This window comes from Anguilla anguilla, chromosome 4 (genome assembly GCF_013347855.1).
Source record: "Anguilla anguilla isolate fAngAng1 chromosome 4, fAngAng1.pri, whole genome shotgun sequence".
Lineage (NCBI taxonomy): Eukaryota > Metazoa > Chordata > Actinopteri > Anguilliformes > Anguillidae > Anguilla > Anguilla anguilla.
In genome coordinates, this window is record NC_049204.1 from 60805884 (window position 1) to 60826417 (window position 20534).

The following is a 20534-nucleotide window of genomic DNA, read 5'->3' on the forward strand; positions in this document are numbered from 1 at the left end:
TTTTGTTTGTGTTCAGATTAACCTACAGGGTCCAAGTTACACTACGCGGCCGCTCCCTGCACTTGGAACTGTACTCCCCTCTAGGGTTTTCAACACACATGTCCCTGGTTACACTTTGTTGTATGTCGTTCTGGATTAAGAGCGTCTGCCAAATGCCTGTAATGTAATGTAATGGCTGAATAATATTTAATTAGGCTTTTTCGCCTAAGAAATTTCTTAAAAGACTGGGGGGACAGTGAGGAAATAGGAGAGGGGGGAGGGACTCTAAACAAATGAGTTTGAAAAAAAAGTCCACTTTCTGATCAGAGTCTGGCTTTTGTTGAGCAGCAAACTTCCTGTCAGAAATGGGTAAAGACGAACAGATCATATCTTTCTCTCTTCACTCCATGCTCTGTTCAGCATAGCCTCAGTCCAGCGCCACACCTCCTGCAGCTGTGGGCAGAACCAGGAAGTCACTCCCACCTTCTCTGTCATGTGATTTCAGAGGAACGAAACTGAACTCTGTTTCTGTCAGCGTGAGCGGTAAAATAGCAGAGACCAGCCTCAGGGTGGGTCTGCTCAACACCAGGAAATATCTCCTGCTCTTTCTCAAACAGATTCAGAGAAAACTACACAACATTCTGAACTGAAACTAATCTCTGTCAATTTGAGCGGTAAAATGGCACAGGCTGCAGGCCTTCTGGATCAGGACCAGTTCAGTTGCTCGATCTGTCTGGATATACTCAAGGTTCCAGCGACTATTCCCTGTGGACATAGTTACTGTATGGGCTGTATTAAGGGCTGCTGGGATCAGGATGATCATACTGGTGTCTACAGCTGTCCCCAGTGCAGAGAGACCTTCACCTCGAGGCCTGTCCTGAAGAAAAACACTTTACTGGATGAAGTGGTGGAACAACTGAAGAAGACAGGACTCCAAGCTGCTCCTCCTGCTCACTGTTACGCTGGACCTGGAGACGTGGAGTGTGATTTCTGCGCTGGGAGAAAGTACAAAGCCGTCAAGTCCTGTTTGGTGTGTCTGGCCTCTTACTGCGAAACTCATCTCCAGCCTCACTATGAATCGCTTGCTCTTAAGAAGCATAATCTGGTTAAAGCCACTGGAAACCTTCAGGAGAAGATCTGCTCTTGTCATGACAAAGCGCTCGAGATTTACTGTCGCACCGATCAGCAGTTTATCTGTTATCTCTGTACAATTGAAGATCACAGAGGCCATGATACAGTTTCAGTTGCAAAAGAAAGGACTGAGAAACAGGTAAGGACCGGAACTTATCACTTTATGCTTAGTTTTGGCTTTAAGGGGAACCCAGGGAAACACTGCACTATGGAAAAGTTATCTCAATCACTCATTCATTACGACATTTTACAAAGCAATGGAAAATGTAATCAGCAAGCCTCTACACGAGAATAACTTTATTCTACTATGAAATATATATTCTACAGTGGAAACATCTTTCAAAATACTCCCTGTATCCAAATGCATATATTCTGTTTCAGTCATTCGGAATACAATGTGACAATTAAATTCTATTTATATTTTGCGTTACTAGATATTATGAATGTACTTCAGAGTATGAATGCACTATTTCTCTGAGCTGTGTAGCTTTAAGTCTTATCCATGAAGTAGGCTTGAAGTTTGAAGTCCAGACAGTGATTAAGCACATAAAACAGGAAGTGAACTGAGCTGTTTAAATGAGTTGGCATATTTAGCATTTTTATTACAGAAGCCATGGCTTAGAGCATGCAGAGATCAACAGAAAAGATTCACCTTTCTCAGCTTTGTAAAAGACAGAGGCATCAGTGGTGAAAAGATTAGCATTATGCTGCAGCTCATGGGGCGACATAGCTCAGGAGGTAAGACCGATTGTCTGGCAGTCGGAGGGTTGCTGGTTCAAACCCCGCCCTGGGCATGTCAAAGTGTCCTTGAGCAAGACACCTAACCCCTAACTGCTCTGGCGAATGAGAGGCATCAATTGTAAAGCGCTTTGGATAAAAGCACTATATAAATGCAGTCCAGAATGTATATGCTGTTGTTTAGTGATGCATTAAATTGTAAACAGAGGACTGCTAACGTTCAAGATTTTCTGCCAAGGAAATATCCCTATTCATGTTTTTCTTGTCATTATTGGGGTGATTAAGCAAACGGGCGTATTGTGAAATGAGTGGAGGTGACATCCTGCCCATAGATGTACTGATGCAGGGAAAGGATCGAGAAAGATGGAGTATCTGATACATTGTGAAAAAGAAAAACGTGTGATTTAATGTACTGTTAAAAATGTAAGTTGTCATTTGAAGTAACAGCTTATTAAAGTTATAACAAATAAACAGACATTGCTGTTCTGCTGCTATAGATAGTGGCTAGCTGCAACAAAGCGAAGTACTCTGAGAGGTACTCTGGCAGAAACATTTGCAAGCGGTTTTGTGTTTTATGATACAGCTTTCAAAGCCATGGCTCTAAAGTTTGTTGTAAGAATTGAAGCTGATACAGGGAATTGGCCAAAAGGTACACCTTTCATTGTTGTGGTCAGAGGTAGCCAGACCTGAAACGGTATTTGAATGAATTGGAACACGGTGACATGTCTCATGCAAATGTTAATATGCCTAGTATATGCAAAAGTGCAACTAAAAGAAAAAAAGCAAATTTACTTTGTCCACTACGTATAAAACCTCTCTGACATTATGACAACAGTACATACCACAATAATGATACCGTGGAATGATTGATGTATGTCCACAGAAGCAGCTGGGGGTGACACAGAGAGAATTCCAGCAGAGAATCCAGGAGAGAGAGAAGGACTCACAGGATCTGAGACAGGCTGTGCAGTCACTCAAGGTGGGTACTGACCAGAGGAGAAGACAGCAGCTGGCTACTGAAAGAGCCATTTCAGAGCTCAGTCAGGGCTCTCTTCCAGTCAGCCAGTGTTGGGCCCAGTGTTGGACCACTTTCTAGCCCTGTGGGGCTCTATCCCACTGAGTCACACTGTGAGGAACAGGCTGTCTGGGGTTCCAGTAAGAGCTGAGTGAAAGGCCTAGATAAAATATTCAGCTCTCCTCTCTCTGTGTCTCCTAACAGCGCTCTGCACAGGCAGCAGTGGAGGACAGTGAGAGGATCTTTACTGAGCTGATTCGTTCTTTTGAGAGAAGTCGCACTGAGGTGAAAGAGCTGATCAGAGATCAGGAGAAGGTTGTAGTGAGTCGGGCTGAAGGACTCCTGGAGCGACTGGAGAAGGAGATTGCTGAGCTGAGGAGGAGAAACACTGAGCTGGAGCAGCTTTCACACACAGAGGATCACATCCATTTCCTCCAGGTAACATCACTGGCTTTGACAGAGCTGTCTAATGGAGCTGTTCCTGATTCTTTATCTGACTGGAATTTCTGACTTATGCTTTGGACATGAGGACACAGTTTTTGTTGTCCTCTTATCTTGTGCGAAGCGTTTTATTACTCCCAATTCTGCTCCACTGATGCTTAATCCTCTCTCTCTCTCTCTTTCTAATTAGAGCTCTCAGTCTCTCTGTGTCCCTGCCAGACCTGGAGACTTACCCAGCATCACTATCAACCCACACATCTCCTTTGAGACTGTAAGGAAATGTGTTTCTGAGCTGAAAGAGCGACTGGAGGACGTCTGCAAGGCTGAAATGTCTAAGATCTCCAAGGCATGCAGAGCAATAGGCATTTATGGCTGCTCTACTGAGACTAGGGAACCTTCAGAAGCCAGAGGCACAGCAGCTGAAGTGAAGACCTGTCTCATCTGCATGAAGCCCTGGCAGAACAAGCTGAGACTGATATGTACTCATGCCTTCTGTGAAGACTGTCTGCGTAGCTCTATATCTAGTGTGGGTCGTCAGTGTCCAGTGTGTCTAAAAGCACTCACAGTGGTGGGAGACCAGCCAGAGGGACAGATTACAGTGCAATATCTGAGACACACAATAAGACAATGTATCTGTATTACCTACAATATTCCCAGTGGAATACAGACGGTAAGAAAATGATGATTATTCAAGAATTCTTAATTCATAATTCAGTACTCTTGGATTCATGTGATTTGGAAAGATGTAATTTTGCAGCAGCATCATGGATGCAGAGTCACTGCAAAGCTGTTTCATCATTCTGTTTCCAAAGAAAAAATATATTTCATTGCTTTCTATTATCCCAGTATTAGAGTGCAGCGCTTCAACATGCTACTGTTTAATTTCATTATACTGGTCTGCTGTGTCTCAATATGCACCTTTGGGGTTATAAATAACACCCAAGGTGCATTATGACACTTAGTTTTTTCTTTCTTCTTTTCTTCTTCTTTCGGCTGTTCCCGTTCAGGGTCGCCACAGCGGATCATCCTGATCCCCATATTTGATTTGTCATACGCTTTACACCGGATGCCCTTCCTAACCCAACCCTCCCATTTATCCGGGCTTGGGACCGGCACTACGAATGCACTGACTTGCGCATGCCCAGCGGCCGGATTTTTGGGGCATTGACAATAGTGCAGACCAGAATAACGATACTGTGGAATGATTGATGTATGTCCACAGAAGCAGCTAGGGGTGACACAGAGTAAATGCCAGCGAATTCCAGCAGGATACGAACCCCGGCCGCCGGCATGGCAGGCTGGAGCTCTACCACTGGGCCACCATTGTCCCTCACTTTATAACACTTTACAATTAGGTCATATGAATTGGCATTGAATAATGCAGTTTTTAACATGATGATTAATGATGTACAAATACATTAATTAAGCATGAAATTTAGTAAGTAGTGAACAAATACATTAACTAACGTATTGGTTGCATGATTATTTGTACATGAGCAAATCATAGGATAAACTTATAATTAGTTAACCATTAAAAAATACATGCCAGTATGAACTGGCATCAACTAATGTAGTTGTTAGTATGAGTTAATGATGTACAAATACCTTAACACACCTGTACAGATGAACTTTCCAGTAGTTATTAGTTAACAACTACATTAGTTAATGCCAATTCATGTGACCTTATTGTAAAGTGTTACCAATATTTTAGGTATTCATAGTACTAGTGCTCCTCTCCCTCTATAGCCGAGTTTCTTCTGAGATCACTTCCCATTGAGGATTTCTTCCCACCGCTGTTTCAGTGTTTTTTTTTCTGTCGTGGAGTTTTTAAAATATTTTTTGTAGCCTAATTTGTTTGGTTTTTGGCAGTTCAGCCTCATGCTGGTTATTGTCAGGTATCTCAGAGTACAATACATACCCCGATACAGGGGTCACTGTACAATACATATCCCGATACAGGGGTCACTGTACAGTACATACCCAGATACAGGGGTCACTGTACATTACATACTCCGATACAGGGGTCACTGTACAATACATACCCTGATACAGGAGACACTGTACAGTACATACCCAAATACAGGGGTCACTGTACAATACATTCCACGAAACAGGGGTCACTGTACAGTACATACCCAAATACAGGGGTCCCTTTCAGATACATATCCCAATACAGGGGTCCCTTTCAGATACATATCCCTATACTTGGGTCCCTTTCAGATACATATCCCAATACTGGGGTCCCTTTCAGATACATATCCCAGTACAGGAGTCACTATTAAACAAGGATACTGATCCACGTGGAAATTGTTTTTTTTTTGTTTTTTTTTTTTGTTCAGAAAACCAAATTAGAGGAAATTGAGGACAAATCACCGATCACAACAACTGTTCATTGTGATTCATAAATATTATTTTAAAGAAATCATGTAATGCCAGCCAAGAACAAACAAATAAACTCAAAAGCCTTTGAAGTTCAGTGCGCTCCCACAAAACACATTAAAAAGAAAACAGTCATGCATGCTTATCACCTATAGAAATGAACCTTTCAAACGACACCTTATTTGTAATACAAATGCACACATTTAATATATTTTTTTTTAACTATAATCATAAGACAGCAATCACTGTATTCATACATGCATCATCCAAAATTAAGTTATAATATGTTGTATGAATACGTTGAACACAGCCCCAGGTTCAATCATTCACAAATTTCATATTTCTTGTTTTCATGTGATGTGTACACTTTTTAGTCTTTTATTGTGTATATATAAAGCTGGCAGATAAAATGAAACTGAATTGAGTTGAAAACATGAGCCCTTAGACCTACAGTACATAAGATCTACTTCCATACAGTTTCCCTTTGCCTTGTGTGTTATATTTTTTGTCCAGGAGGCCCATCCCAACCCAGGAAAGCCCTTTACTGGAATCCAAACAAAAGCCATTTTACCAGGCAGCCCAGAGGGTCAGGAGGTGCTGAAGCTGCTGCGAAGAGCCTTTCACCAGAAGCTGGTTTTTACTGTGGCTGCAACTGATGAAGAGGAAGACAGAGTCGTCTACGCTGACATCCCCCATGCAGAAAACTGGTATGGCCTTTTAGTGTGATTTTCTGATTTGCTGGATTTAGTGTATTTTCAGTTATTTGGTGAAAATATGAATCACTGGATATGTGATCATTTCTCAGTGCCCAGCAGTGTCAATGTGACTGTTGTTTCCTCATGTCTGTGCTTCAGCTACTGCTGTTCAATCTTTATGTGTCTGTTTCTTTATTCACTGAGAATAAAACTTTACACCAGAACATTTAATAACCAATCACCACATCCATACGAAAGCTACAAATTAATGCATATATGTCAGAATACAATTAAGAATTTTCCCAAAATGCTTTGCATACTATTTTGTATATATTGCTAATAATGTACAAGCAGAGCTCATAGAAGCATGTGAGTCTGCTGCAGAGGGTGACATCATCCCCTAGAGTCAGGAGAAGAGTGTGATTGGTTTCCATGGTAAAGGACCAGGGTCTTTAGCTCTGTCTGCAGTATAAACCTGACCTCTGCTGCAGTTGTGTAGTAACACAGGTGTGTCACAGCTACCAGAAAAGCTCTATTAATCATGAAGTATAAAAGCACATGAGTGGAAGCTGGGGTGTGTTCAGTGTCTTTGCTTCTCTTTACACATTTACAGTTAGATGTCAGTTTTCAGCACCAAACTTGTGAGTTTCTCCATGTCTCCTGTGTTGAGCTCAGTCCTGCTGGTCCTTGATCAGTGTGTGTTTCTTTCTTCCACAGGAATGAGTGCTGGCAGACTGACTTCCTGCAGAAGGTGAAGGCGGCACTCAGAGCCAAATTCATTGAATGATTGGATGAACAGAGACATCAGATCCTCAGCACAGCGCCACCAAATGGACCAGAAGAGAAAATCACCACATTACAGAGATGGGCACACGATAGACAGACATTAGAGATCGAGAGGAACCAGCCAGTTGACCTTTGCACTCTATGAGGTCAGAAAGAAGAATCGTAACTGAAGGTAGCAGGTCACTGCTTTAGAAACACATATGTGATAAATCTACTCAATCCTGATGGATCTGATTCTGCTGACTCTGTGATAGACTCTATTACGCTGTGTGCTCCTCTGTTCCTGTGTATGCAGTAACTGGATTGGATCTTCAATAATGACGTCATACATCAATCAAGTGTAGCCCCTCCCCACGTTACTGTATCATTTCCTCTCTGGATTGTCTCCCAGGGAACTATGTACACTAATTTCTTAATATCTATATATAAACATTTCTTCTCAGTATAAAAACACTTAATGACAGAGGCTCACCTTAAAAATAATGTGTTTCTCTTGAGGGTGATGAAAACATGCCAAATACACAGTATAATATGACAGTGTAAGGATGCATTATACAAACAGTATCATTTTGGATGCATTCATATTTAGCTTTATTAGTCAAAAAAATATATACCCAGTACATGTACTGTTTTTAACAGAGAATGTCTGTGTTAAAAATAAATAAATACTATATATATATATACTGTTGTTGTGATTTTGTGTTTTAGGCATATGTATTGATGTTTATTGATTTAAAGAACTGACTTTTCTTTGTTTTGATGTTGAAATTTTGTTCACAGTTTTTTCTTGATGAGTTTTTGACCTTTAGATGAATGCATTTTGGTTGTTTTGGGAATTTAAAACCAATAAAAACACTACATGTCTCTGGACTGCGGGAGGAAACCGGAGCACCCGAAAAAGGCCCAAGGCGGGATTCGAACCCAAGACCTTCTTGCTGTGAGGCAGCAGTGCTACCCACTGCACCACCCATAGTTATAATTTAACTCAACCAAATTTCCCGTGCTTGAGGCCTATAGGGGTATAGCAAGGTTGCCACGTGAATGGAGTTGGTCGCATCGCACATCATTGGTCTATGAAATCACCGACCAAGAGCTGTGATTGGTGGATGCATCTCAGACCTCTAAAGCCTGCAAAATGTATTTCATCTACATATTTTATACGTATATATATATATATATATATATATATATATATATATATAATATATATATATACACTCATTGGTCACTTCATTAGGTACACCTGTTCCCCTGCACGTGGCAGCAACTCAATTCATTTAGGCATGTAGACATGGTCAAGACGATCTGCTGAAGTTCAAACCAAGCATCAGAATGGGGAAGAAATGTGATTTAAGTGACTTTGAATGTGGCATGGTTGTTGGTGCCAGACGGGCTGGTTTGAGTATTTCAGAAACTGCTGATCTACTGGGATTTTCACACACAACCATCTCTAGGGTTTACAGAGAATGGTCTGAAAAAGAGAAAATATCCAGTGAGCGGCAGTTCTCTGGGGGAAAATGCCTTGTTGATGTCAGAGGTCAGAGGAGAATGGCCAGACTGGTTCGATCTGATAGAAAGGCAACAGCAAGTCAAATAACCACTCATTACGACCGAGGTATGCAGAAGAGCATATCTGAACGCACAACACTTCAAACCTTGAAGCAGATGGGCTACAGCAGCAGAAGACCACACCGGGTGCCACTCCTGTCACCTAATGAAGTGGCCGGTGGGTGTATATACACATACGCCGTGCCCTCCATAATGTTTCAACTGCGCAATTTTAGATTTGTAATCCAAACTAAATCCAAAATAAAGTTGGATTTGAGCATCACGCCCCCCGCTTGAAGACCTAGTAAAGCAGAGGCAGCGTGGACCCTTCAGGCCGAGTGACTGAAAGTGAGTGCTTAAGCCTGCTGAACACCTGGAGGCACTGCAGCCCTCCCGGCCTAAAATTGGATGAATGAGATCCTTGCTTTCAAAACTGGAGGGAGGAGTCGGTCTCCAGGCCGGACAAGCAATCCTAAATCATTGACGGCCCCAGCCCCTGGCCCCGGAACCTCGCAGTCTTCCAGCTGATCTCAACTCCCCTGATCTGCTGATCTCAGAAGCCGGACTCCCTGGGTCCGGCTTCTGAGAGTTTGCAGTGAAGCGGACGGCTTTGCCACCGGCCTGCGCGCCACGCCCTGAAACAACAGCGACGCGTTCCGGAGCACACACACACACACACACACACACACACACACACAAAAAGTTAACACATTAACGTTTTAAAACAGAAACGGGACCGGGGAAAATAACAATGACCCTCGTGCTACGACCAATTAACATTCTTTGCACTCGCTGCAATTCGTTGCCATGCCGACGACCTGGCGGAGCCAACATTCCAGGCTCGTGGGGCACACCCACGAAACTGGGAATTGTTCAAATGCTTTCAAACTCCAAAGAAAACATAACATTGTTTATTTTCAAAATCTCTTTATCGATAACCCACCCCTCGCCTGCTCCAAAAAAGTACTTAATTGCTTGTTTTCTTGCAACATTCTAATCAGTAAGGGAAGCGAACTCTATTTCTGCTCATGAGTGAGTCCTCAATTATTACATCTAAAACACAATAATACGGGAATAATAATAATAATAATAATAATAATAATAATAATAATAATAATAAAAACACTATACTTTCATTTTTATAATGTATCTCATAGCCAAGAGCACTTAAACACAATGAAGGCAAAACCAGCACAATGGCGCTGCAATTCTGCCAAACTGATCAAAATGATAAAGAGCCAAAGCGGCTGACGGTGTCAGGCAGAACGGTGAGGGGGACAGACAGGAGGACAGCTTCCGGACACACAGCACCCAGGTGAGGTCCACACACAGCACCCAGGTGAGGTCCACACACAGCACACAGGTGAGTCTCACACACAGCACACAGGTGAGTTCCGCACACAGCACACAGGTACGGTACAGCACACAGGTAAGATGAGACCCACACACAGCACACAGGTAAGCTAAGGCCCACACACAGCACACAGGTGAGACCCACACACAGCACACAGGTGAGACCCACACACAGCACACAGGTGAGGCCCACACACAGCACACAGGTGAGACCCACACACAGCACACAGGTGAGGCCCACACACAGCACACAGGTGAGACCCACACACAGCACACAGGTGAGGCCCACACACAGCACACAGGTGAGGCCCACACACAGCACACAGGTGAGGCTCGCGAGACGCAAGCGTGACTCAAGCTGGTTTGCCGAGGTTAGCAGTTCCAGGGAAGGGAGTGTCTCGAAATTCTTGTTCAGGTTCCTGGGCGTGAAACCCTCCCATAGAGCATGCAGTGACATACCACCAGGTAGTCTTTTGGTGTGACTGCCCCCCCCCCACCCCCCACCCTTTCCCCTCCCCCACTAGTTTCTGGTATTCAGTCCCCTGCGGAATCCGCAAATTCCTCCGCACTTCCTTCACTTCAGCTCTCGCATTTCCTCAACAGAATGCGCCGCCAGAGAATTCACACTTGCAACTTCGAAGCTCTGGAAGCTGGAAGCGGCTGGAAGCTCTCTGCGTGACCAGCCGCAAAGAGCAGGAGGACCGCAGTCTCTGTGGAGCACAACCTGGGACCTACCTGGAGAGGGGAGAGGAGCGAGGGGCAAGGAGGGGTAGAAGAGTACAAGGCCAGTGCGACGCATTCCAGGTGAGCACCTGCTGCGAAAAAAGGTTTATGACTGTGTGTGCGTGTGTGAGTGTGCGTGCGTTGCATTTTTTTAATGACTCAATACAAGTGCAAAAAAAAAGGAGATATGATTCGACAAGACACATTTGTCCGCAGAAACAGCCGAGGAAGGTGCGTAAGAGAGCGCGGGACAGAGAAATCAGAGCTGCAGGATCTGAGACGGGCTGTGCAGTACACTCAAGGTGGGCACTGACCGGAGGAGAAGAGCACGGCTGGCTGCTGCAGGAGTCGCTGCTCGGCCTTAGCCAGTTTCGTTCTTGTGAGGTGAAGGGTGTGCAGATTTTGCTTCCGTCTCAAACTTAGAAAGCAAACATGCCTGTAATCTGTTAACATTATTTATTTGTCAGTCCTTAACTTTGGCTGGCAAATAAATTCAAAAAGCACTTTTTCCAACTGAAACCTACTTTGGCAAGTTAGCTTTAGGGATTGCTGAATTCGCCAAACTGTGCTTGTGCTTGTGAAGAAAAAACAAAACAATTATTGCTATTAATTGTTGGCCAGTGTTGACAAATTAGACTATTTATTTTACATTCAGCATCAAAAAAAGAAGAAAAAAAATCTGGTGAAGTGAGTTATTTGTGCAATCAACAGCTTCACTTTATTCACTTTATTTACTGAGAGCTGAGTTACAAAACAAAAGGGACTTCAGACCCACAAAACCAGGTGAGGTAAGCTACCTGTGCAATCAACTGCTTTAGATGATCAATTAAGCGTGATAAAATTAAGTGTGTGCGTAACAACAATTATGACCTTTCAGGCCCTGCGTTTCTTCACGGGCAAGAGGGAAAATGACCGGTGAAGTGTGATTAATAATTTATTTCTTTTTTTTAATGTAAGAGTTTTAAGAAGGGGCCATGGGGACCATTCACCACAAAGAGAAGTGGGAGTGCAATCAGTACCTGAACGGGGCGGGTCCACCTGCTAACCAGGGTATGCGTCCGCTCCCTCTTTAATGTTTTTTTTGTGTGCGCGTGTGTGTGTTTACTTTCGCAAAATGGTGGCGTCACCGACACCTGCCTGGAGAGAAAGCCACAGGCTAGAGTTACCTTATGTAAGCAGATCATTTCCAGCCAAGACACTCTTAACCTTGCGATCAGCTGTTCGGACCAATCGAATGTTTTCCGTGATACTGTGGCCAAAGTGAAAACCAGCAAGCCCTGTCGCCCTGCATGCCTGGGCTTTCAGGTCGTTGGGTTAGATCCACCACAGGGTGGCTAATTATTTCCCCAGTTCAGCCTCGAGAAACCAGGTGAGCAGCATTCATTACGTTGCAAGCTCTCACACAGGGTGGCTTGCAGAACTTTCTATGCGTTTCTTACATGATATCCATTTGTCCAGCTGAAGCAGTTTGTTTATTGGGTGGAAATGCAGCTGCCAATAACACGGTTAACCTGCGGCCGGGGTGTGTGTCGTTCGCAGAGAGGCCCAATGGAGGTAGAGCGGGAGTGGCCCTTAAAAACGAGCAGAGCATTGTGGGAGACCAGCCGGACGGAGATATGAAGTGGATCTCCCTTCCCAGGAGCCTTCCCTGTTATCCTCACTGTGGGACCATCGAGATTGAATACAACTTTAATGATGGGATACAGACGGTGAGGTTTGCAGTGGGTGGGTGGGGGGGTGGGGGGGGGGGGGTGGGGACGTTTATTTTGAAAGGGCCAGAATCTTCCTCTTTCTTTCCACAAACCAGAAAAGTCACTTGTGGAGGTGGGTGTGGCTTGGTTGCCAGAATTTTGTGTGTGTGTGTGTGTGTGTGTCTGTGTGTGAGAGTCATCTGAACCTTTCCCATTAGATCAATGCTCAAATAATTAAAAAGATATTAAGCCAATTTGTATGAAGTTTTGTCCAATTACAGTTGCTTTTTAACTGTTGTTATAAGGTGTCTGCTGTGTATTTGCACCTGATAATGAGTCAACCATACATTTGTTTAAATAAAGGGGGGGGGGAAGAATTAATGAATTTGAAATATTACCCCTTCTGGAATGGTTGGTGGCATGCCCTTAACATAGTTTTCTGCAAGCAATGTTTCCTGCAATACTATGTACATTGGAGCACAGTTTTTTTTTGGGATGTAGAAGAAAAAAACATAGCTTTGGCATTTTTATTCACCACAACCTTCCTACGTTTAGTGGCAGTGAGCGGCGGCGCTGCGTCGCAGTGGCGCTCCGCGCTCGCCTCTCGGACGCGTGACTCTCCCTGCTTGCAGGAGAAGCACCCGAGGCCGGGGAAGCCGTTCGCGGGATTCCGCACGGTCGCCTACCTGCCCGACGACCGGGAGGGCAACGAGCTGCTGAGGCTGCTGAAGCAGGCCTTCGACCAGGGGCTGACGTTCACGGTGGCCAGCGGCAGCAACGGCTCGGAGGCGGTCACGTGGAGCGACATTCCGCACTGCACCGGGTGTGTATTGGGAGTGGTTTCCCCCGTTGCCAGTCGTGTGACAGTCCGTTGGGGCCTCCCCAGCCCTGTTTTGGCCGAGGTGTCCTGACCGCCAGGACGTCGCCAAGAAGGCCTTCTGTGTCCCTTCTGTGATGTCACACTTTGGAATTCCAGAGACGAAGGCTGATGTTTTCCCCTGGAGAAGATCATCTAAGTGACTGCAATTGAATGTAGAAAAGTGTGTGTGTGTGTGTGTGTGTGTGTGTGTGTGTGTGTGTGTGGGTTTATGAAAATAAAATACTGTGACTATTGTGTTAAAAATGTATACCAAGAGCTGAATGAAAGTGAATATGACTTCAGTGCGTGTGTGGGTGCGGGCGTGTGCGTGTGGGTGTGTGCATGTGCGTGTGTGCTTGCATGTGGGTGTGTGTGGGTGTGTGCGTGTGTGTGTGTGTGTGTGTGTGACACTTACACATTGTGTTCTCTTCTGCAGTTTTACTAACCCGGAACCGTACTTCCTGATGACGGTGAAGCAGGTCCTGAAATCCAAAGGCATTGAGTGAAGTCAGACAGACCAAACCGACGGACAGACAGAAGGACTTCCGCTTAAAAAGCCTTGGACGAACGACTTGGCGGAAAAAAAAGAGAGCTTTTTTCCTTTAAAAGTTCAGCTGAAGGACACAGCTGGGAGGGGAGGGGGGGGGGAGGGACGGGCACCCTTACACTTCTAGCTAACATTCTGACAACAGAAAATTGTATTTTATTTCTTAAATGCTGGGAGCACGCGTCTATACGCAGTCGATTGATTTCGCTGCTGACCGTTTGGTTGTGATGAACAAGTCTGTGCAATAATCCGCAGTGTGAGCATTATCTTTTCACGAGAAGCTGGCAGTACCGTGGACAATGTGGGTTGTCAACTGTGCAAAAATTGCACCTAAATGTACGATGTATATTTCTGGATGTCGGAGAAATATAGCAGACCTGCACTGTGCAAGACAGAATGTTGTAGCTTACCTGTGATGTCACTGAGATCGTGGATAATAGATTTTGATAAAATCATTCCCACCTAGCTTTAGCCTTTGCAACATGTTATTTCTGATGTGTCTGTTCATGAGTACCTTGTGTAAAAAAATTAAGAAATAAAAACTTTTGAAAGCCATTGAAGGAACCTGAGTTTCATGTTTTTGTGTTTGCTGCTCATCTGGGCTGTGTCTGAATTTCAGGCCACTTCCTGTAAGTATCCCACAATCACTTAGAAACGATTAAATCTGTAAAGACTAAGGCACAAAATATGACTGGGGGGGTGGAGGGGAGGGGGGGAGGGGAGTGGGAGTATCAGCCATCCCAGAATTGTGTTCTGCACCCTTGGGCTAACAAGGTGTTCTGATTGGAGGAGCCACCTGAGGACCCGTAATCACAACCAATCAGCAGTTTGTATTCCAGCTACCCCTTATGATCTTCTGTAAAAGCAATGGCAGGGAAGATGCCACAGTGATACAATGATAAATATTGTGAGAATCATAATTAAGCCTGTCGGTATTGGTAATAACAAGGCAGTCCTCCATCTCAACCCATAAGATTCTGAATATTAAGTGAAACTTTGTCCACTGGAAATTGAACTGCTTTACCTATGGTTGTTAAATTGATGAGCAACCATGGTCTCTGTTCACATGGCCAGGATAGTCACCAGTCAATATTAGGGCCATTGTTTATAAATAGAACTGGAGCTGATAATTATTTTGAAACTTTAAAGCCTTTAAACATCTGTAAAATTACCATTTTTATTTATTATATCATTTTTTGTTTGACAATGTTTTGGTCATTGTTTTTATTTATCTTTATCCCCCCCCCCCCCAGATTTCTCTTAAGGTATATTAAATGCATCTTTGATCCTGGTTGGTTTGCTGCGTCAGCTTATTCCTGATGTGAGAGTGAATCGAAGAGGAACGCCCTCCCCGGAATTGGAACATTCCGTCTGTGAGGCTGACGTAGGTGTGTTCCTGTGGTTTAATCGACTTGTTGTGATGTCGCAGTTACACAAACGGGCGTGTTCTCGCGGTTTGATCGCCTCGTTGTGATGTCGCAGTTACACAAACGGGCGTGTTCTCGCGGTTTGATTGGCCGGTTGTTATGTCACAGGTCCACGGTCAGGTCGGGCGAGCTCCTGCTTGAAGGCCGTCTGCTTTTCCACAGCCTCGTGGACAGTTTGCCCCCTAAATACTTCCCGCACACCACCAGCCTGCAGTTAATGTCATGCTCAGGAAGGTGGCCGTCCCCCCTTGTCCAAATTTGGAGCACAAGCCTGGGTCACCTGCGATGACCTCGCCCTTTTGCAGCGGCCTCACTGCTCTACCCCAGCAGGTGGCATTGTGCGGAGGAAATCTTGTGCCTGTTCGGGACAATGCTGCCCTCGCCGCCAGAGTCAACCGCACCGTTTTCACATTCTCAACCTCTGTTTGCCCAAGAAGCCACAACTGTTACTTTTTGTGACCAAAATTAAAGCAGGGAAAGTTCAAAGGGGCACAGTGCATTCTGGGACATGACACAAAAGACGCAGTAGTTCTTTGTTAAGCGCAAAAGCGGCGGTGATTCATCCCGCGCGGTGATTCTGACGTAAGTTTGGCTCATTATATGGGAGGGAAGTGTGTTTATAAAGAGGAGACTTCTCCAGGCACCGGCGGCAAGAACACCAGTCGCTTCGTCTCGCCTCTCCGCCAGTTGCCACGGAGATTACCCGTCGCGCCACGCCCTCATCTGAAACAAACGGCTCGCAGGTAAGGCAGATTTCACTCTGGTTTGGGGGGCTTTGAGGCGGCTCAGCCCGGGGCCGGGAGAGTCTATGTCTGCTGGTTCCCTTCTGCATTTCAGCAGACGATTGACGAGCCGATTGCTCGGCCTTTTCACCTCAGGTCTCTTGGTTCTAGGCCTGTTTTTGATTTTAACGAACAAGGACCAGCTCACCCTGTGTCTCCGTAACCAGAATGGGTGACCTCTGCTATTTAAAAAAAAGAAAAAAAAAAGAATTTTCATTCAAAATGAATAAATACATTTTAGATTTGTTTTTAATAGCGTGGGGCTGCCGATGGACTCCTGGAAATGCCAGGTGATTTAAATGCATTCAAACTTTAATGTCGATAATTACTGATTGAACACAAAAAAATAAAAAAATAAAACATAAAAAGATTTGCTATCTCAAAGTGAAATATGGGGGAAATTAACCACAACCCCAACTGAGTAGCTCCCACCTGAGTGTTTCACAGCAGCCATTTTGGACCCCCACAACTGGAGCTGAAGATGATGAGGGAGTGAATTATTGAGCCATTTTAATTGGGGGGGGGGGGGGGGGGGTGATTAATATAATGAAATCGCTTACTGCAAATAAGGTATTCAACTCTCCACTCTGGTTTCTCTGGGGCCAATTTAGAACCCTTATCAAACACGTTTTATCCTCCTCTTTAACTGAATAACTTGTGTTCTCATGAGAAAAAAAAATGTGTTGTGTATTTATGAAATTGTTTAATTGGTGCTGAAATCAGGTCTCCCTTGCGGAAGACACCCTGCTCTCAGTGGGATCCACCGTCTATAAATAAAGGTTATCAATCAATCAACTGATAAATCATTCAATCTGGATGGGGGCACAGCACAACTGTATAGCAGCTTTTTTTTCTTGTCTTTGCTGGCAGGTTCGTAAGGGAGGAGTAGCAAAGAGAGGAAGGATTCCAGGAAAGATTCCGAGACAGACGAGGTAAGTGTAGCCAGAGAGGCTTGCCAAACCGGTGCGGCAGGTTTGCTGCAGCAGTAAGGGGGCGTGTGAATGCTGCTCTATGTGCTGTCTGTGTGAAACTCACACACAACACGAAGACATGCAGTCGGCAGGGGTGTGGCCAGAAAAAATACTGACGTCAAGAGACATGGTAGGGGTGCGTGTGGGGTGGGGGGGGTGGGGTGTGAGGAGACTCGCTAGGGGTGGGGTGTGGAGGGAGGGGATTCAGAAGGGGTGGGGGGGGGTTGTGGTGATGGGGACTTAGTAGGGGTGGGGGGGGGTTGTGGTCGGAGGGGACTCAATAGGGTTGGAGGGGTGAGATTGTGGCGGGAGGGGACTCAGTAGGAGTAGGGGGGGTTGTGTTCGGAGGGGACTTAATACGGTTGGGGGGGTGGAGAGTAGCAGGAGGGGACTCAGAAGGGGTGGGGGGGGGGGGTTTGTGGTGAGAGGGGACTCGGTAGGGGTGGGGTGTGGTGGGGGGGACTCAGTAGGGGTGGGAAGGGGTGAGGCCAGAGCTGAACACACCACAGCTCAGATAGCAAGCAATTTAGGGCCAGATCTGTGCCAAGTCCGAACTGGCAGTGCCAACTTCGGGCTAGAATCGCTTGCTAACTGAGAACACTGATTCCATAGTTGCACCCAAGTCTTCTGTGTATTTAACAGCACTGTGAGCTCTACGGTTAGCTAGTGCTAACTGTGTTTATCGGACACAATGCCGCTCTGTTTGTCCGAATGCATTTTTTATTTTTTTTATTTTTTTATTCAAGGATCATGGGGACAACTCACGGCAAGCACACTTTTGTACAGAATGAGAGGATTGTGGGAAACCAGCCAGAGGGACATATGACATGGGTCTACACAAAAAAGCACCTCCCAGGTTATCCACGCTATGGCACCATTGAGATGTTTTTCGAATTTGAGGACGGGATACAGACGGTGAGGTCTAAAGACTTTTATTTTGACACTACTTAAATTTCTTTTTGTTCAATTGAGAAAGATTTATGGAAATTTTTGTTCATGTAAATTTGTTTTGTCCGTTGTTTGCATTCATTTGTCACACCACTAGCTGTGAACATACAGCAATAGATTCTTCTCCTGTGAAATAACCAATGTGGCTGGCAGTTTTGGATGGAAAAAAAAAAAATTCTACAGCGATTTCTGTTCTGTTGTAGCATCTGTTGTAGCATATATTTAGGTTCAAAATCACAACGTTTCAGCTACTTGTATGTATGTGTGCTGCACAAATTTGCCATTCCATAGGAAACAGCCACATTTTTAAAATAATGGTCTCCCTTGATGTTTTGTACCCTTCAGGAGAAACACCCTAATCCAGGGGAAAAGTATTATGGACAGAACATTAAAGCTTACCTGCCCGACAACGGACATGGGAGAAAGGTGGTGACGCAATTGAAGAAGGCTTTCGACCAGAAGTTGGTGTTCACCGTGGCCACCAACAACAGTGGCGAAGACGCGGTCGCCCTGAGCGACATCCCCCTCAAAACCCGGGACGACACTTCTGGACCCAGTAGGTGGGTATCTGATATGTGGTGCGAGAGGGGGGTCAAAGGGATAGGACACTTTTTTGGGATGATACGTCTGGACCCAGTAGGTGGGTATGTGTGCGAGAGGGGTTGAAGTAATAGTTCACTTTTTTGGGACGATACTTCTGGACCCAGTAGGTGGGTATGTGATGTGTGTGTGTGTGAGGGTCGAAGGGATAGTTCACTTTCTGGAGTTTTTTTAAATATTAGTTCAAGTGTATGCCTCATCCATTAGTGTATGTCATTGATTGGCCAGTTTTAGTGTGAATGAAATTTAAAGAGAAATATTCTTTTAAAACTCCAGAAAGTGGACTATCCCTTCAAGGCTTTAAGGCTGTTTCTACCCATAGTTTGTTTGCTAAGGTCCGCACCGTACTAATAATAATAATTATTATTGTTATTATTATTATTATTGTTGTTGTTGTTGTTGTTGTTATTATTGTTATTATTATTATCATCATATTGTGTTCTACTGCTCTGTGCTACACAGCTTGTGCTACCCGGACACTCTGTACCTGAAGAAAGTAAACCAGATCCTCATATCCAAACACATTGAATGAAGTGGCAGATGGACACCTGTTTAAAACCCTTTGATGAATGGACAGCAAAACACGTGGACTAATTTTTTTTTTTTACAGAATTTTTTGTATTTTTATACACTGCTCTGTTTACCAATTGATACAGTTCTCTTCTTTATTTTTTTTCCCTCTGAATCTTTGATATTTGATATGTTTTAGGATTGACAAATTTAAAGATTCGTTAAGACTCAACAAACTGAGGCTGCACAGAAAAAGGCTTGCATTGGTTTAGCTGTTAGCGGTTAGCCACCGTTAGCGGTTAGCCACTGTTAGCCGTTAGCGGTTAGCTACCGTTAGCGGTTAGCCACTGTTAGCCGGTAGCGGTTAGCTACCGCTAGCTGTTAGCGGTTAGCCACCGTTAGCGGTTAGCCACTGTTAGCCGTTAGCCACTGTTAGCCGGTAGCGGTTAGCTACCGCTAGCTGTTAGCCGGAACACAACTGCCCACAGTTGTCCCACAGGCGTGCAGTCACCTTGTCCACACTGTTTGCCCCGGTGGCAGATGGCACCACTGACTGGCACTGGCTCACAGTCATGTAGGCTAGGGCTGGGGAAAGAGGGACACGCCTGTCTCTGAACTAAGTACTGCTTTCTGCACAACTGGTCCGATCATTTACACTAACTGACGTTCATGTGTTATGTGCATTAGTATATGGCAGGACTATGACGGCGATGTTCTCATGCAATAAATACGAAATGTTTACTGTAATATAATCCATGTAGGGAATTAATGGGTAATGAATTAATGGGTAGGGAATGCTCATGAGAGCTCATTTAGAGAGACAGGTCTGTAGGTTTAAAGTGCTACACTTTCCAAAAGAAAAGAGATCAGAGAATTCCATGTCCAACAACAGTGAAATCCCAAGTGAGATTCACACAACATCAACGACGTGAGATTCTGTGATGTTGCAGTCACAGTTTCTGTTCAGCCTCAATATGCTTCAGAGACCGACAGCCTACGTTTTGCATGACATAGTGGATTGCCTGAGACAGAACTTCGAAAAGACTTTTGTGACCCAAGTTGTCTTAGTATTTTCTGTTGACATAAATGCTCATTTTAGTGCACTGTTAACAGCTGTTTGCCGGTTTCCCCTTGTGGTCCAGTTTGGCACTACACCCACATTTCATAACTTGTATTTATTGCTTTTGTACACAAATGCGGGCCTATTTCATTTTATGCTTATATCTAGTACGCACATTTGTAAAGCTTTGAAAGGCTTTGACCTAAAAAGGCCATGATAGTAATTTATATGGAAACAAAAAAGCTTCATTACTCTCTTTTTTACAGAAGGCTTCAGCTTATTTTTGAATGAATAAATAATGACAAAGTAAAATCTGTCATGTGTTATTTGTCACACGAGGTTTGATTCATC

At 44.5% G+C, this 20534-nt stretch overlaps 3 protein-coding genes across 6 annotated transcripts; all 3 read left to right on the forward strand.

The window, feature by feature from the left end:
- The first annotated feature begins 493 nt into the window (after positions 1–493).
- On the forward strand, positions 494–7763 carry LOC118225475 (E3 ubiquitin/ISG15 ligase TRIM25-like). The gene is made up of 6 exons (XM_035413932.1): positions 494–1249; positions 2732–2827; positions 3068–3301; positions 3495–3974; positions 6197–6390; positions 7096–7763. Exons 1-6 carry the CDS (start codon positions 659–661, stop codon positions 7163–7165), a joined length of 1665 nt encoding a protein of 554 aa, XP_035269823.1. The 5' UTR covers positions 494–658; the 3' UTR covers positions 7166–7763.
- A 2915-nt stretch (positions 7764–10678) lies between these two features.
- Positions 10679–14439, forward strand: LOC118225499 (E3 ubiquitin-protein ligase DTX3L-like). Of its 4 annotated transcripts, XM_035413973.1 has the most exons (6): positions 10679–10869; positions 11005–11090; positions 11746–11838; positions 12328–12497; positions 13112–13302; positions 13775–14439. In XM_035413973.1, exons 3-6 carry the CDS (start codon positions 11763–11765, stop codon positions 13842–13844), a joined length of 507 nt encoding a protein of 168 aa, XP_035269864.1. In that variant the 5' UTR covers positions 10679–10869; positions 11005–11090; positions 11746–11762; the 3' UTR covers positions 13845–14439. The 4 variants fall into 4 exon arrangements, with proteins under 4 accessions (XP_035269864.1, XP_035269865.1, XP_035269867.1 ...); XM_035413974.1 differs by lacking the exon at positions 11005–11090; XM_035413976.1 differs by lacking the exons at positions 10679–10869; positions 11005–11090 and adding an exon at positions 11104–11172.
- A 1479-nt stretch (positions 14440–15918) lies between these two features.
- dtx3l1 (deltex E3 ubiquitin ligase 3L1) lies at positions 15919–20497 on the forward strand. The gene is made up of 5 exons (XM_035413977.1): positions 15919–16055; positions 16965–17026; positions 17813–17980; positions 18359–18573; positions 19076–20497. The coding sequence occupies exons 3-5, from the start codon at positions 17816–17818 to the stop codon at positions 19143–19145; spliced, it is 450 nt and encodes a 149-aa protein (XP_035269868.1). The 5' UTR covers positions 15919–16055; positions 16965–17026; positions 17813–17815; the 3' UTR covers positions 19146–20497.
- Positions 20498–20534: the final 37 nt, after the last annotated feature.